Source organism: Centroberyx gerrardi, chromosome 13, assembly GCF_048128805.1.
Source record: "Centroberyx gerrardi isolate f3 chromosome 13, fCenGer3.hap1.cur.20231027, whole genome shotgun sequence".
NCBI classification, from domain to species: domain Eukaryota; kingdom Metazoa; phylum Chordata; class Actinopteri; order Beryciformes; family Berycidae; genus Centroberyx; species Centroberyx gerrardi.
In genome coordinates, this window is record NC_136009.1 from 21,846,579 (window position 1) to 21,863,029 (window position 16,451).

Here is a 16,451-nt window from a genome sequence, read left to right on the forward strand (position 1 = left end):
TCAGGCTGTCCATATCTGTTAAGATTTCCTCCCGATCGCCACTTTTGCCGGTTTGTTAGCGATATTGTTCCCCCGCGGTGGGCGTGGCTTTCGAAGTATGACGCGCTCTGCAGTGTGTCTATGGTATCCTATAATATTTCTATCGAGTCTTGTAGTGTTGCTGTGATATTTATGTAGTTAGTATCCTTCCCAATTTTAAGGTGTTCATGGACTTAGGGCCTGCTGTTAACTCTTGGGCATATGCATGGCCAATTTAAAAAAATAAATAAAGAAATTGACAAAATGTGACAACTGTTGACAAACCATATGTTTTAACGTTACAGAGAGGCATGGTAAATGGCATGGGGTCGTTCACTGCATCTGTATACCGGTGCAGACAGGACTCTTGACCAAATCTGTGCTCTGCTTCTGAAAACATTTCTGCCTCAACTTCTATTATCTGCGCGGTGGGTTGTGGGTGTGTGAGCGTAGAAGTAAAATGGCGGACTTGGCAAACGAAGGTGAGTAGTGGCGGTGTGAGAAAAACAAAACAAAGACTATGGCGTTATACACGATACCTGTACAGTACCCGTATTTTATAACTAAACTGAACCTACTCGTCCGCGGGTTAATAGAGAGTCTAAGTCGATTTTCAGCTCCGTAGCGATTAAAAGACAACAACGTTAGCGAGTCGGCTAGCGTTAGCTTTCGCCTGGGCTGTGGGTAATACCTGGAATTAAATTGTGTGCCGTTAGGAACGCCTTCGAATGCTGCTTGCCACTAGCTGGCTTACCACTTACGCTAGCACCCGGCTATTTATAGTTAATAGGTCTTGCCATTTGAGGTGAGCTAAACTCTCTAATGTAGATTAACTAAAGCCTGCTAGGTTAGTTAAAGATGGAAAAAACATAGTTTGCAATATAAACGGAACGCCAATTACTGATGCTCCAGATTATAGCTAACGTTTACAGTACCAGCCCCTTGTTACTTAATGTAGTTAGCGTTCAGTTGCAGGGTTGCTTGAGGTTCATTTAGGCGGGTAGAAAGAAAAGCGTTAGCCAAGGGACAATGCTTCGGTGTAATTGCTGAAGAAACAACAGACAGTATTTCCTTTATTTTCATAATTAATTCGGCACTGATTTGCTTGCCATGTAACGTTGATTTATTAAAGATATTAGAATTAAATGAAGATCTTGGTGTCATTGCATGTCAGGCAAGATGACTCATGCGAGAGCGCATTAGCAAGCTAACTTTAGCCAGTAAGCTATGTTCAGTGGCAGGGAACAGCCGGTGGGGCCGACTATTTACTGGAACGGATCAGATGGTATAAATGCTAGTTAACGTTAAGCCGGGGACGTCTCGGGTTACTTGGATTTCTGTAGTAAACGTCAGCATTGTACGCTTGAATCCATACATTAGATTGGCTGCGGAGTTTAGGTAATGTAGAGAATGACGGCTCGGTGTTAAATACAGGTCACGCATAGCATTTGCATGTTTTCTGCTATTAATTGCTAAATTATTATACTTCAGAAGCTAATCTCAGCCGTGAGGGGTTGCGCCAGTGATGGTGAATATCACTGACCTGGCTGTGCATGCAGTGTGTGTATACTGTCCTCAGTCTGGCTGTTGCTGGATGCAAGTATGCCCTGGCTAGGCTCACAACAATGTTACACTGGCCCAAATGTAACAGGCCCAAGCCCGACAGAGAAAAACCGTTGTCTGCTATAGGATTACGGATTTTACAGAGGCTACTGTGTTAAGGTAGCATGAAGCGTCGCCAGGTGACGTTAGATCCTTACCTAGTTTGCTAAACGCAATTGGTCGTCTAGTTTGTTGTGACAATAGTTTACAGCAGCAGCAAAGTCTTTGGGTGGTGAGCTGAATCATGTGCTCATGTTGACAAAGTACAGTTGGTGTTTGACCATGTAGAAGTGCTGAGAAAAGATTGCTTACCCAATATTTTGCTGTCTGGTTTATTTAATGTTACACATGTTGTCTATTACAATTGTTCATCTCAATTGCTTTGGTACTGGATGAATGTTGTTGAGTGGCCAAAGTGCAGTGCCATGCTCCTTGGCACTCTTAATTGGATTGCGTGAATATCTGTGGTAGAGTGATTCAGAGAGTTGATTTCTTTTGCATGGGCAGACTTTGACAAAAGATTAATAACAGCAACAATGTTGTGCAGCATTTATTGGAATTCATTTCCCCCAGTCACCTCTGTCAGTTTCTTTCTCATTCTCTTGTACAATTCTCTTTGACATTGTTCAGTTTGACATTCAGGGAGATTACAAGCAGTTGTGTGTGTGTGTGACATTATAGCAACCTGCACCAGAGATACCTCTTAAAAAGACACTGCAAGCACTTGAATTTGTAATATCCACTGTAAAATTGTATAATAGCAGATGTCTTAGTGCACCACTCCATATATAGTGCGGGTGGGTGTGTATGGGAATGTATGATGTTTGGCTGGTGAATTTGGCAATTGCACAATTTTGGTTAAGTGCAAGACAAACATGCTAGTTAGTATTGATGCACGTAGCTCTGTAGAGACAATCATGCCTTCACTGCTTTGAAGGGAAAATCTAGGCCAAGGTGTTAGTAGGGTATAGTCTCAGCTATTTATGACCCTGAAACCATGAAGTAGAACTAGACAGACTTGATTGCAGTATACCTTTTAACTTTTGCTTGTATGACTAGCCTACATCTTCTCTTAACAGACAAGCCTGCCATAGCGCCTCCTGTGTTTGTTTTCCAAAAAGATAAAGCACAGAAGGTAAGATTTCCTGTGTTATTCAAGGCTGAAGCCATACCACATAATGTTGAATACTTTCACTTGATTTTTACTGCTATTCAGTCTGGACTGCCTTCTTTGAAAGCACTGATTGAAGAGGAGCTGTTAAGCTTATCAAATCTCTCACTGTTTGCAGAACTGTAAACAAGGCTTAATGAAAAGTCCAAATCTGTTGACCTGATGTCCAGCACAACATCTTACCTAAATTAATTCTCAATATGGGTTGGTATTCTCTCCCTTCGCTTGTGTCCACTGCTGCAGTTCCAGACTGAATACTTTGAAGTCAAAGCGAGAAATGGCCAAGGCTTATTCTTGTTTTTTTCTTGCATCCTTAAATTCTTCATGATTTGAACAACGTTGTATAGGTGACCAGTACTACTCTTTTGAGATAAATAAAAACCTAAACCGGACTCATTGCCTTCTCTTGCAGCGATCAGCAGAGGGCTCGAGTGCAGAGGATGGAGAAGGTAAGTTTGAAGTCCAAATTGGCCACTTGGTTTGTTAACATTATCTTTCACATATATTTATATAAACTAGGATACTGATGAGCTGTTGGTCACTTGGAGCATTAATGTTTTGTTGCCTCTTCCAGATTCAGATAAAGACGAGGGAAGTTATTGCCCCCCAGTGAAAAGGGAGAGGACTTCATCGTTAACACAGCAGTTCCCACCCCCACATTCTGGTAAGGGCACAGGGTGACTAAGCAGAGTTTTTTTTCCCTGCTTCCTGTTTGGGGTCGACATTGATTTGTATGCTGAGTGTAATGCTTGTCCGCTCCTTTGCAGTTCCCAAGAACAATGTATTCATGCCCTCAAGTTTCTGCCAGTCTCCAACTGGGAACTCTGACTCTGAGCCAGGTGAGGCATCTAGACCCCCATTAGTTTCTCTTCACAACTTTCCACTACAGCAGCAAGTTATGTGTATTCTTGGGAAGTACTTAAGGTGTAAGATGTTTTAGTAGTAAGCCTCATCATAGAAATAAAATGCCATAATCAAAGCTGGCTTAGGATTTGAGAAGTTGTTTGGATTTGCGTTCATTAGGCACAGGAATTGACATATAGAGGCTGAGGGAAATGGAGGATGCAGGAGTTTTTACAAGTGCATATGGTTTTCTACTATAGCACTGACTAGGACCAGGCCATGTCAGGCTAATAAAACCAGTGAGGTGGAGAGAAAGAGGTAGAAATAGATCAGAGGCCCTAGAGGCTGCCGTACTACAGCGCAGGATTCGGACCGCAACACACCTCTAGAGTTCAACTGGGTTGCCATGGTAACGGGCCCCGTGGTTACAAAGGTGCAAAGGCAGATGGAACGTAACCCTTTTTTTTTTCTTTTTTTTTTTTAAGTTGTCTGTGAAGCTCTTGCCTTGGATCTTTTGTTAATGTCTGCTTCCTCTTGTGCTCCGTCTCACCAGAGGAGAAGCCTGTGGGATTCCGTTTAAAGCCACCAACTCTCATACATGGGCAAGCACCAAGTTCAGGTTGGTGATTGATGTATTTCACCTCCTCATTTTGATAGTTGCTCATATTGACTTGATTGAAATTAAACTTAAAAACTACCTTCACCTTTGCCTTACACCCCTTCACATGGTCTCAGATAGTTAGAAGTGAAAAATGTAGATCTAGAACATCTCATGACGCCTTCAGTCAGATCCAGTCAGTAAGTTTGCTGTGTTGCAGGCGTCCCGAGTCAGAAACCCAAGGAGCAGCAACGCAGCGTCCTCCGCCCTGCAGTGCTCCAGGCTCCTCCCTCCAAATCCCACGTGGAGTCCAGTAAGTAAAGCATGGAGCCACTCTGATGTATCAGTCGGACCCTAATTAGTTGATAGTTCTCAGACTTTCTTAAACACCGCTGAAATCACCTTTTCTGATAATTTAACTGTGACTGTTCTTAACCTGTAAATGTGTTGTATGCTGTCAACTGTTATATATGATGTGTGTGGTGCATGGTGTGTTTCCTGCACTGACCTTGCAGACTGAATTTCCTTTGGGACGATGAACAGTAATGTATCATATCATCTGTTTTTGTCTTTCTCATTTCTGTCTGTTCCTTTAGATTCCAGCTGTGGGACCAATGGAGTGAAGAAGTCATCAGACGGGGCACCTGTGACCCAGTCCCTCTTCCTGAACAACACGGAGCACTCAGCCGGCCTGGCCAAATCACCGGTGAGCAGCAGCTGACCTCAAATCTCACCCTGTGCTCCCATACAGTTAGGGTTTGGTATTTGAAAACAATACCACTCAGTACTGTATTGTGTGTACTGTGGATTCTTAACATTACAGTTCAAGATTCGTGCTTTTTTTATGTTTTTGTGCTTGTCTGAATTTGAGGAAGTTCATTGAGTCTATTCAGAAAATTGTTATCATTCAACAAGGAAAGGTGTAAAAAGTATTGCTTTAGAACTGGTATTATATATCGGAACATTTACAGCAATACACAGCCCTATAGATCTTCATTGTAACATTGTGCTTGCAGCAGAAATGGTTGATAAAAGGTGACCCTGATGCATATGTCCCCATTTTAGAAACATGAAAATGAGGAAGATGGAGCAAGTGGTAACAAAGAGGGGAACGGAAGAGAGAAGAAGGACTTAGATGTAGCAACGTCTTTCGTGTTTGGTCAGAATATCAAAGACAGAGCAAAGGTTGTTGGTTTTAATTTATTTCCCTGCCTCTTTGTGATTTTATTCAACAAATGTCGATTAGTGAAATACACACATTGTTAAAAGCTTTCGAATTTTGCATATGTTTTTGGTCTTTCTCTTAGCCAGAAGGAAGTACATGTTGCCTCTGTTAACACATCTTTTCTCTCTAGTTGGAAGAGAACAGTACAGACGACAAGTCAAAGGACGGTATGCCACCAGAGTCTCAATCAGAGGGCACTAATTATTTCTTACAGTACATCTCCACCCCAAGGTAATGTCAGAAAGATGTGCTGCTCCTTTAGTATTTCCTCTAGCAAAGCATCTTCAATGTTGCTTAATTCCCATCAACTTATTTTTTTCCCCTTCCTTTTCAGCTCAAAAAATGCCACAAACAATACAGATGCTGGGGCAAAATTTGTCTTTGGACAGAACATGTCTGAACGAGTTCTGGTGAGTTGATGTAGCTTGTTGAACAGTAAGTCTGTGCCTTGTGCCCCATTGACAAACCCGTAATGATGGGGCTTTGCAAGAGTTCAAATGATGTACTTTGCTGTGTTTTCAGAGTCCCCCAAAGGGCGAGTCATCAAATGAGGAAAATAAAGAGGCTTCAGCTGCCCCTGCTTCAGAGCCCTCATCACAGGAAGCCACCCCAGAAAAGGGTAAACACACAATCATACAGACACACACACGCACACAGTTAAAGATCGTATTTGCAGGTTTCCCACTATCAGTCTTCCTAAGTCAGGAAATTAGAATTTTTTTTCAGGACTATGAAAGTGTAAAACATGTTATTCAAATGTGCTCACAAACCCTAGGAAGGTTGAAAAAATGTTTGCTGTTTGGCTTGACTACTGGTAGATCTAGGCTCTTTTAAGTAATAAAATAAATAAATAATGACGCAAAAAGCAGATTTTCTGACTACATAAGACTCAGGTGATACTGTAGATATCCAAAACAAGACCTGGGACGTTCAAATGTGCAATTCAATAGAAATTTAACATTTCGAACAAGATGCTGACAAAAATATGGTTATAGAAATTATATATGTCTGTATGTCATGGAATAGTTATGTAAAGTTGTTTAATTTCATCAGCAAAAATGGGTTTGAAGCTGGTGAAGAGTCATGGGTCTAAATCAACAAAATATCTGTGGTTGGACACCACTGACATACCACCTCACATTCACTATCCAGTCCTTTAACATCCAAGCCATTTTTCTATATGGGCATTCACCCTAATTTGATAGCACAAGGACTAGTTGCATCAGATTTCATTACATCACATTCACACATATTCTGGTGAATGTTATCAACCAAACAAAAGTTTAAAAATGAACAACTTTGCGACCCAGCCAGGTGCCGATTTCTCACGTCTGTAATCTGCTGTGTGTCCTCAACAGTGAACAGCGTGACAGAGTCTTTGGAGGAGTCTGCAGCAGCGTACACCAAAGCCACAGCCAAGAAGTGCATCTTAGAGAAAGTCGACGTCAAAACCGGAGAAGAATCAGAAAGCAATGTTTTACAGGTGGATAGCTGGCCGCCTTGACTCGAGAAATGCAGCAAATGAGTATGTATCGGGCAGGAAGCAATAATATGCTTGTCTGCTTGCCCTCTTTCTCCTCAGATACAGTGCAAGTTATTTGTGTTTGAGAAAACTGCGCAGTCGTGGATAGAGAGGGGTCGAGGTTTGCTGAGGCTCAATGACATGGCGTCGACGGACGACGGCACGCTACAGTCCCGTCTAGGTAAAGACACCGTCAGAATATCTAAGTGACAGTTCTTCTTTTATGAGTTCGGCATTTGGCAAACACTTTCATCCAGGGTGACTTATTGTAAATGCAACACAGTAGAATAAGCTTAAATTCCCACTTGGCCAAAACAAACTCAAATCCTAAATGAAAACAACAGAGCCCAGGCAATTGAAATAATTCATATTCTTGTGTCCCTAAAATCAGACATTCACAAATGTCAGTTCTTGTTTTGGCTTATCAGTAATGTCCAATTTTTTCACATGATCAGACCTGTAGGTTATTATAGTGGAAGATGTGTGTATTCCTCTCCTTTAAGCCAATATTTGTGTGTGTGTGTGTGTGTGTGTGTGACCCTCCAGTGATGAGGACCCAGGGCAGCCTCCGGTTGATCCTCAACACTAAGCTTTGGCCCCAGATGCAGGTGGACAAGGCCAGCGAGAAGAGCGTACGCATCACTGCCATGGACACAGAGGACCAGGGGGTCAAGGTCTTCCTAATATCGGTACGAATTACCAAGCAGTGTGTTCAGCTTGCACAAGAAATTAGTATAATACCTTCAAGCAGAGTTTAAACGGATGTCAAACAGATTTGACTATCTTATCCACTGCATCTAGCTCTAGTTGTGCTTAAAGGAAAACTCCACCCTATAACACATTAACTGTTGGTGATGGAGCTGTTGGTGATATACCTTGCATTTCTGGGCCCATTTTGTTGTTTGGAGTAAATTTCTTATTCCTGCAGGTAACTGGCCAAACAGGACATAGATGACAGGACATTATTGAGATATTTCCAGCGCAGCTACAATGGAGTTTAATAGCAGATTTTTTTTCAGCTGTCTGAAACAACAGAGGCTTTGGTGTCGGCCCCTCAGACTCAAAGAACAAGGGCTTCTTTCTAGACAAAACATTTTGCACCAACGCTCAACAATCATACAGGGAGAAATCCATCGTAGAAGAGACAGAGAGACCAATGTCTCCACTGACAGCAGCCTCAATAGACCAGAATGCAATGCAACCACAAGGCATGATACGTCTTGAGTAAGGGGTTTTTCTTACTTTTTCTTGACTGGAAAACATCTTGCCCCGCTATAGGCCTCTCAAGTGCTTTCGTATTTTCAAAAAATCGACTGCACTGGCATTTGTCATTATAAATCAAAAGAAGCCCATGGTTACATCAGCTATCTGCGCAGACGCTGAATGTATTCAACTGTATTGTACTGATAATATACAACATGAAAACGGAGCTTCAAGACTGTCTGCACAGTTATGACTACTGAGTTCTTCTATTCATTTAACACAAACTGCTGTTGCTCAGGAGCAGCTTGTGTCTGCCACCTGGTGGTCAAAGGCGGTATTACCGGTGTAAGCCAGTATTCAGCCATGTATCAAACGTTTAATTTATTAAAATTTTTTTTACAATGGCTCAAGACTAGATAACCGAGATATCTAACAGTGTAAGAGAATCCGAGAGTGTATTTTTCCTTTCAATGTGCCTGAATTTTATATCCCTGCGTCTCTGTGCTCCAGGCCAGCTCTAAGGACACAGGGCAGCTGGCCGCAGCGCTGCACCACCGCATCCTCGCCCTGAAGAGCCGGGCGGAGCAGGAGCCCGAGGCCCCGGCGACAGCCATCCCTGAAGTCGAGGTACCGCAGTCCAACGAGGAGGACAGCGACGAGGACGAGGTGGCCAACACTGCCTCAGCTTCAGCCTCCACTCCTGCTGCAGGTCAGTGGTTTGTAGATGCGTGAACGTAGGTTGCAACCAAGCCCTTGTTTGATTTGCTTATGGTTGAACCAGCTTAATGTTATTATGTATTTGAAATGTTTCTGGCTTCACTGCTGCTTTAGCTGCTCTTACTTGTTAGTACCATGGCAGTTTTGTGTGGTTGGCTTTGTAAAATATTCAGGACATTTGCGCACAAAGCCAAATACTTTGTTAACCTCATGTCACTCTCTCCCTGCAGGAAATTCAGAGGGAGGAGAGAGCCAGGCAGCAGGAAGCACATAGCGTCACTCTCTAGGACGGCCTGCTAGGATGCTGCTGTTGAGGCATTTTGCTGTAGGCATCTCCATGGACACCCCTTGACCAACATGGGTCCTCCAGACCAGTACTTTTGGATATTAGAAGTCTAGCTCCAGGAAATAACCCCCTGTGCCGGAGTGTCTCACCCAACTCGTGCAGTTCATCTTCTCTGCATTCAGCGTAATATCTGGAGTCGTTTCTTCCCCCCTTCCCGTTTTGTGTTTTATTTTTGTTTTCGAGTATTATGATTTTTTTTTTTTTTTTTTTTTTTCGATAGCAAAAATAAAGACTTCAAAGCTTTGGTTTGGGACTTGTCTGCTCATCATATTGATGAGTGTAAGGGTGTTTTCCTCTACATTTTAAAGTATGGCACATGTTAAGACTGCAGTTTCTACTTTGGGACCTTTTTACTCACTCTACAGCCGAACCTCTGGGAGCCACACATCCAGAGGAGCTTCATTCACAGTGTATTGACTAGTCGTCCCGTCAGTTGTTCCTACATCGAGTCCTACCCCCCCACCCCCCATCCCCCCCATCCCCCATCCCAACCAGTCTATTCATTAGGTTCTGGCAGATGTAATTTATTTTGGGTCATCGTTTTCAGGCATCTCAACACATATGCACTGTTTGTAATGGCTAGCCAAGACCACTCGGATCATCAATAATAGCAGTTTCTTATATTTCCTATTGACCTATACTATAGTGAATAAAGGACTGAAACAATGCAGGCTCTCCTGTGAGTTCATGATTTGAGGACAACAAGAGGGCAGAAGGATTCACCTGAAAACTGTCTCTAAATTGATAAGACATTATGTTAGTCGTCGACCCTCGTGGGTTTTTTTCTGTTCGATTTCTGTTTCGTTTCTCAACAAATTAACTCAACATCAATCATCATTCTGCATGTAACTGTTTTTTCTTTCCAACATCCCGAGGGTTTATTGTGTTGATACATATTTTTTATTTTGAAAATATTATATAAACTTTTTATCCATTTTCATTTGGAAAAAACATGTTGGAATGAAGACTTATTTTATGTGTGGAAAATTTGAGTGATAACTGTAATACCCTTGAATGTCATGTACATTTGAATATATTATCATTTAGTAGCGCACCATGTTTCTCATCTCCTCCGACTGCCCCCTTTACAAAATAAACCATTTTGGACTGACCTCTGCACTTTTCTTTGTGAAATCTGATTTTCTGTGTGAGATCCAACCTTGAATCCAAATTGCAGAGCAAAAGTAAGAAATTATTAGAAGATAATGTGTATATATATGGATTAATATGTTCTTTCTATGGTGTATATTGGGTCAACACTAGGGGGCACCACAGACAAAACAATCAGGAGTAGTAACCCAAGATGTTCAGAATCAAGATGTCTAACTTGGACAGAACTATGGCTGTACGATATGAGAGTTCTTGGTCTACAGGTCGTTGACTGTCAAATGAGCATGAATCACACCTGATATATTCTTTTTTTTAAACAATTTTTTATGGCATTTCTGCGTTTTTGGACAGCACAGTGGAGGGACGGGGAAGTGGGGGATGAAGTCAGACAAAGGTCCTTATATGTTCTGTATGCATCGAGCAGATGAGGAAATATTTGATGCGTTTACAAATCATACAACCTGACGCACAATCGTTCGCATCCAAACCAGGGACACAACTGCAGGTAAATCCCCAAAACTCTCCTCATCTGCCTCTTTGCAGCAGCTCAGTAGAAGAGACAGTGTAAAATATAAAATCAATCTCTCTGAATAATTAAAATCATAGACAAAGATTATCCTTCACCTTCTGGCAGACCAAGGAGTTCCTTCCTTCCTTCCTTCCTTCCTTCCCTCCTTTCTTTCAACTTCAATGAAATATTGATAATGGAGAAAGAACGTCCTTGTATCTTCACTATCTTAAAGTTGAAGATTGTGTATGATCACCCTTAAAAATGCATTCAATTATAAACTAAACACTTGCAAACTGACTTTTACAAATACAAATCTCCCAGTCCAACCCAAAATATTATTTGCAGGACATTTGAATTTGCAGGCATTTTACACCGTGAGCACAAAGGAGGCGTCGTCAGTGAAGATGCTCATCACACTGTATTCACAAGAGTCATGTTAAGATGGCATTTGTTAGTATAACCAGGTAACCAGGGACAAGAGGCAGAACACCCATTCATTTCAGAGTCGCAGGGGGCTGGAGCGTATCCCAGCATGCACTGGTCCGAAGGCAGGGAAACACCCTGGGTTAAATGGTATTTGCAAATAATTCTTTGTTTTAAATTGACTTGCTGTAGGCCGACCAGCTGAGTGGGTTTTGCCACATAGGATAGTATAATACTTCTAGACCTTACAGTTTTTTGTGATTGCTTAGGCACTATCTTTGAAACTATAGGCTATTTTTGCAAAACTCTACACACTAACCACAAAACCTTACACCAAACCAGCAAAACATTATACATCTCTTGCAAAAGTAAACAATTCTTGCAAAACTCTTCAAACTCTTTTAAAACATTGTGTTTTTGCGTCAATACAAACACACAAACCATCATTTGAATAAGCACACGAAGCACCAACTACGCACTGATAGCATAAATGAAAAACACTTGTGGCTTTTGCTTTTTCTGTGTGCGGGGCATAGCAGTTTGCAATACTGTAAAGTTTTGTCATACATGTAGTAAACACACATACAAAGAAGGGGAAAAAGTTTTTTTTTTTTTTTCTTACAGTAAGAAAAAAAACAAAAAACTTTTTCCCCTTATTTGTATTGATAGTGTGTTATGTTCGGAATACACATCCATACTTTACACATTTGGATACCTGTGTGTATGTGTGTTTACGTTACTACATGTATGACAAAACTTTACAGTATTGCAAACTGCTATGCCCGACACACAGAAAAAGCAAAAGCCACAAGTGTTTTTCATTTATACTATCAGTGCGTAGTTGGTGCTTCGTGTGCTTATTCAAATGATGGTTTGTGTGTTTGTATTGACGCAAAAACACAATGTTTTAAAAGAGTTTGAAAAGTTTTGCAAGAATTGTTTACTTTTGCAAGAGATGGATAATGTTTTGCTGGTTTGGTGTAAGGTTTTGTGGTTAGTGTGTAGAGTTTTGCAAAAATAGCCTATAGTTTCAAAGATAGTGCCTAAGCAATCACAAAAAACTGTAAGTATTGGTAATAGAGAAGGTGTTTCCAAGAAAGTGTGGTCCAATTCCCTGGGAGTTATGGCATTAAACTTTCTTACCATCCTAAACCTGTGACAACTATGATGCAGTTACATGAAATGGTGAGTAATACCATAGATTTTTTATGTAATTCAGCTTTTTCTAAGTGTTTACCTACTTAGTTACAGCTGTAATTACTAACTTAGCATCCTTAACATGTATTTGCCTGGTAAATATCTAGTACTTCTGTGAAAGGAAAGGCTGTAAAAGGAAGGGCTATCTAAGTATTAATTTATGTGGATTATTGACTGACAGAAAGTCATTAAGGATAAAGATTCTAAAGAGCTTATAAAGGAAAAGTTATATTCTTCCTCTCCTCCAGGAGACAGCAGTTGTCCATACAGTTATAACAGACCGAGCCTCTTTCAATCCCCTGCCTGGGAAATATGAGGCTCAGACCCGCTGCATCCTCAAAAACAGTCAAGTTGTTACATGAGGAAGTTTGCACATTATCCTGTAAATCCTGCCAAAATAAACAAACCATGATTTACAGGGAAATTTGGAGTTAGTAGACCATTCAGAGGTGGTCTTACCTGTTCAGCGAAACCGTTACATAACATGGCATGCCATTTGTCTGAGTCACACCCTTCCTGTTCCCTGTTTGCTTTGGGGATCAGGGTCTCATCTGGATAATAATGAGCAAACAGCCACACTCACCTGTATGTCTGCTCTAAATCAATCATGATACACATATTCTTTTTGATTAAAGCCATGACCTGTCAGCAAAATTGAAGGATAAACATCATTTTATGTATTTTGTATATTTAGAAATAATAGAATGGTCAGCATTACCTCGGAAATGTTTTGGTTATTTAAAACTCAATGAAAATGGTGGCGATTATGCATTTGGAATAGCTGCACGAATCATAAATTCTCCTGTTTCAGCCCTGAATTAATTTGCATTGTTTTTGCATCAAATGAATATTTGAATCATAGTTTTACTGCTCACTTAATGTAAATAATAAACAATAAAAATGCACACGCCGCAACCTTTAGGAAAATAAATTAGATATTTTACATGACTTCAGGCCAGGTGGTGGGGGAAACTGTTTTAAAAGGATTCTCATTAGTTGTAGCAGCTCCTGAATTCAGTAGACCTGGACAATTTTCAGGCCTATACATTTAATTATAGGAAATCAGAATGAGAAATACCTAATGTGCAATGTGCAATAAATATTCAGGGATTTGTCTTGTGTTATTACTCTGGGCTCTGGACCTTGTGGCTGTTTTCGACTCAAAACCGCTCCACAAGCATGAAATCCTCAAGCATGGAGAACAAATCACCGCTGCTAACACTGCGGTCATCCCTCCGCTTCACACAGTCAGCCCTCGTGTTATAATTCACTGAGCGTTAAGGGAGTGTAAAATTCAAATTACAGCTATACGGCCACCACACTTTTTTTAAGACTTGTTATCACCTGTGAGTTGAAGCATGTTTGCAAAAAGCCACATCTGTAAATGAGTCATGGGTTCCAGTCGATTTGGAGAGTTTGGAGAGTTCTGGCAACACTTTGAGGACAATCATGTCAGAGAGGATTAAGTCCTGAGGGGGAAGTTGATAAAAGATTGCGATGAAAATGCTTGAAAATGAGAATTCATGGAATGTTCTGAGGGAGAGGGGGAGTGGATAAGGAGATGTTTTTACATCAGAGACCAACCTTAAATATCAAAGTCATTAAAATACCATATTCTTCCTTCTTAATCTTAACTTGTGTCAACAAAAGGTGACATTTAAAAAGAAATGATCAAAATAAGGGTAATACTATAATATCACTACCATGTAGAGTCTCTGGTGGTTTCATTTCCTTGCAAGGATTCAAGTCACCCATTCCTAAGATGGTTAGGAAAACTGTAATCACTACTAGAGTAATTATTCTTCCTGTGAGGCAAAACATTTCGCTCTCGAAGAAGTAGGAGAGGGATCCTCCAGGATGGGAATGCTCAGATGTACAAAGTATGACTCGTCATCCACTGGAATGAAGAGCATGACAGTGATTTTAGCAATATGCCAAGAGCTTATCAATAATCTGAAAAGGTCCCACTTTAAAAAGGGGCCCTACTATAGGAATTCAGATGTTCCTCTATTTATGTACATATATGATCAAAGTTGTTTCATGAAGACATGTTTTGTTAAGTTATTGCATTTTCAAAAATCCGCCCTTTTTAGCAGACCGTTTTGGACTTACTCCAATCCACACATCAAATCAAGTCCAGTTTATTTATGTACAGCCCTCCATCACATGCATGTCTCAAAGGACTTTACAGAGAACGAGCCTATCTAGATCTAACTAATCAACAATTATTCACGAAACAAAATGATGCAATGCAGTATGCAAACATGCAAATAAAACACAGGGAAGCAAAACAAGGCACAAGACACAAAATAGCATGCTGGAAAGACTCAGACCTCAGAGAAGACAAGGGAGAAAAACCTTATAAGGAAATAAAATGGAAGAAACCTTTGGTGGGCCGATTCAAAGAGGGATCCCCCAGCAGGACGGCTGAGTCTGCAGTAGGTGCCGGGACAAAACATCACAGCTGGACTTAAACAGCTGCTAAAATCCTTCCAGTCAGGCAGGTTTAAACATTTAAACTGATATCTCCCCTCAAATGCCTCCAAACTGCACGTTTGCCTCGTTTGAATTAGAGGAGCTGCTGTTGTCGGCCAATCAGAGTTCAGTATTGTGATTGTTCTGCCTGTGAGGAATTAGTCTTCAAATTCACTCAATACATGTCTGTGCTTTTAAATAAACATTTATTTGCAAAACATCATGAAGAACATTAATCTCATCCTAAGCTATAGTGAAAACAAAATCATGAAATCTGAATGATGCGGGGCCTAATAATCGGGATCATGTGTGCAGGTGAGCAGCAGGGGGCAGCGCAGGCACAGAGCACATCGATCAGCCGGATATCAACAGCTCAGACAAAGACTCCTGCAGCTTGGGAGTTGAACCTGGAACCATCGCTGGTGCTGAGAGAAGAAAACAGTTAATGGATTTACTGCATGATCCGGATTTAAGGGGGTCAGTTAGGATTGGATACAAACTATGACATATCCAGAATATTTCAGTTGGTTTATAAAGACTTGTATGTTTTTTCTGTAGAAGCCAAGATGAAAAAAAAAAACAAAGAAAAAAAAACATTGTCAGTAGCTTGCATGCTGAAGGCCTATGGCTATTATGAGATTAGATGTGATCATATTTATACAATAAACAATTGTGGTGTAAAATCTCTTTTTTTAATTCAATTATTAAATACACCACTAAAACATTAAATCATAAACATGGAAGGCCGATACCGATATTTCTCGACTGAAATTGCCAATAGCGAATATTTTGTTTCGATATTCAATATATACATTTCACCATTTTCATGCAAAAAATTACAAGTATTCTGTGTTTCCCCCAGAATGTTAGTCTTATCAGGGTGGAAAACCTCTGAATCATCATGTGACACTAAAACTCCCACCGCACCTCTTTAATGGTAGGGAAACTCTGGGATACATTATGAACAGCTCATTTACACAGAACATACGTGAACAATTAAATGAATAAATAAAATGTGCAAAGAAAATAAAATGTCACTGCAGGTTTTATGTCGCTGTGGCTTGAGGGAAGAACCTCCATCAAATTGGCGATGGACGACATCGACTGGCAGATATCTGATATTTAATAAAAGGCCAATATCGGCCCGATATATTGATCTAACTCAAGTAAAAACACTTGATCCTCAGACCACTCCCTTTACTTTTTGCAGCTGTTCAACCTTCTGAGGTCCTGCAAAGTCACAAGCCCATCCTCAGTCCTGGATAGCTTACATTACTGCAGATCTATCCCCATTATGAAATGACTCATCCATGAACTCCCATTTTCCTGCAAAACAAACAATGTGTAAATCTTATAACGTAATTAAAAAAAATGTAATGTCTAAATATAATCATTTCATAGTAAAGTGCAGCTAAAGGTTTTCCTGTTGACTCATCTTTGCAGGGTTCAGGGTTGTGGAGGAAGAGCAGAGACACCTGCTGCTGTGCGGA

The 16,451-nt window shown here is 40.7% G+C and overlaps 1 protein-coding gene across 5 annotated transcripts; it reads left to right on the forward strand.

Moving 5' to 3' along the window:
* Window positions 1-467: 467 nt before the first annotated feature.
* Window positions 468-9,913, forward strand: ranbp3b (RAN binding protein 3b). Of its 5 annotated transcripts, none has more exons than XM_071910702.2 (17): window positions 468-500; window positions 2,700-2,755; window positions 3,204-3,240; window positions 3,366-3,455; window positions 3,559-3,630; window positions 4,188-4,253; window positions 4,453-4,545; window positions 4,829-4,938; window positions 5,298-5,417; window positions 5,588-5,688; window positions 5,792-5,867; window positions 5,980-6,076; window positions 6,816-6,940; window positions 7,040-7,160; window positions 7,526-7,668; window positions 8,693-8,891; window positions 9,130-9,913. In XM_071910702.2, the coding sequence occupies exons 1-17, from the start codon at window positions 479-481 to the stop codon at window positions 9,171-9,173; spliced, it is 1,572 nt and encodes a 523-aa protein (XP_071766803.1). In that variant the 5' UTR covers window positions 468-478; the 3' UTR covers window positions 9,174-9,913. The 5 variants fall into 5 exon arrangements, with proteins under 5 accessions (XP_071766803.1, XP_071766807.1, XP_071766806.1 ...); XM_071910703.2 differs by having other exon boundaries at window positions 474-500; window positions 2,742-2,755; XM_071910706.2 differs by lacking the exon at window positions 5,298-5,417.
* Window positions 9,914-16,451: the final 6,538 nt, after the last annotated feature.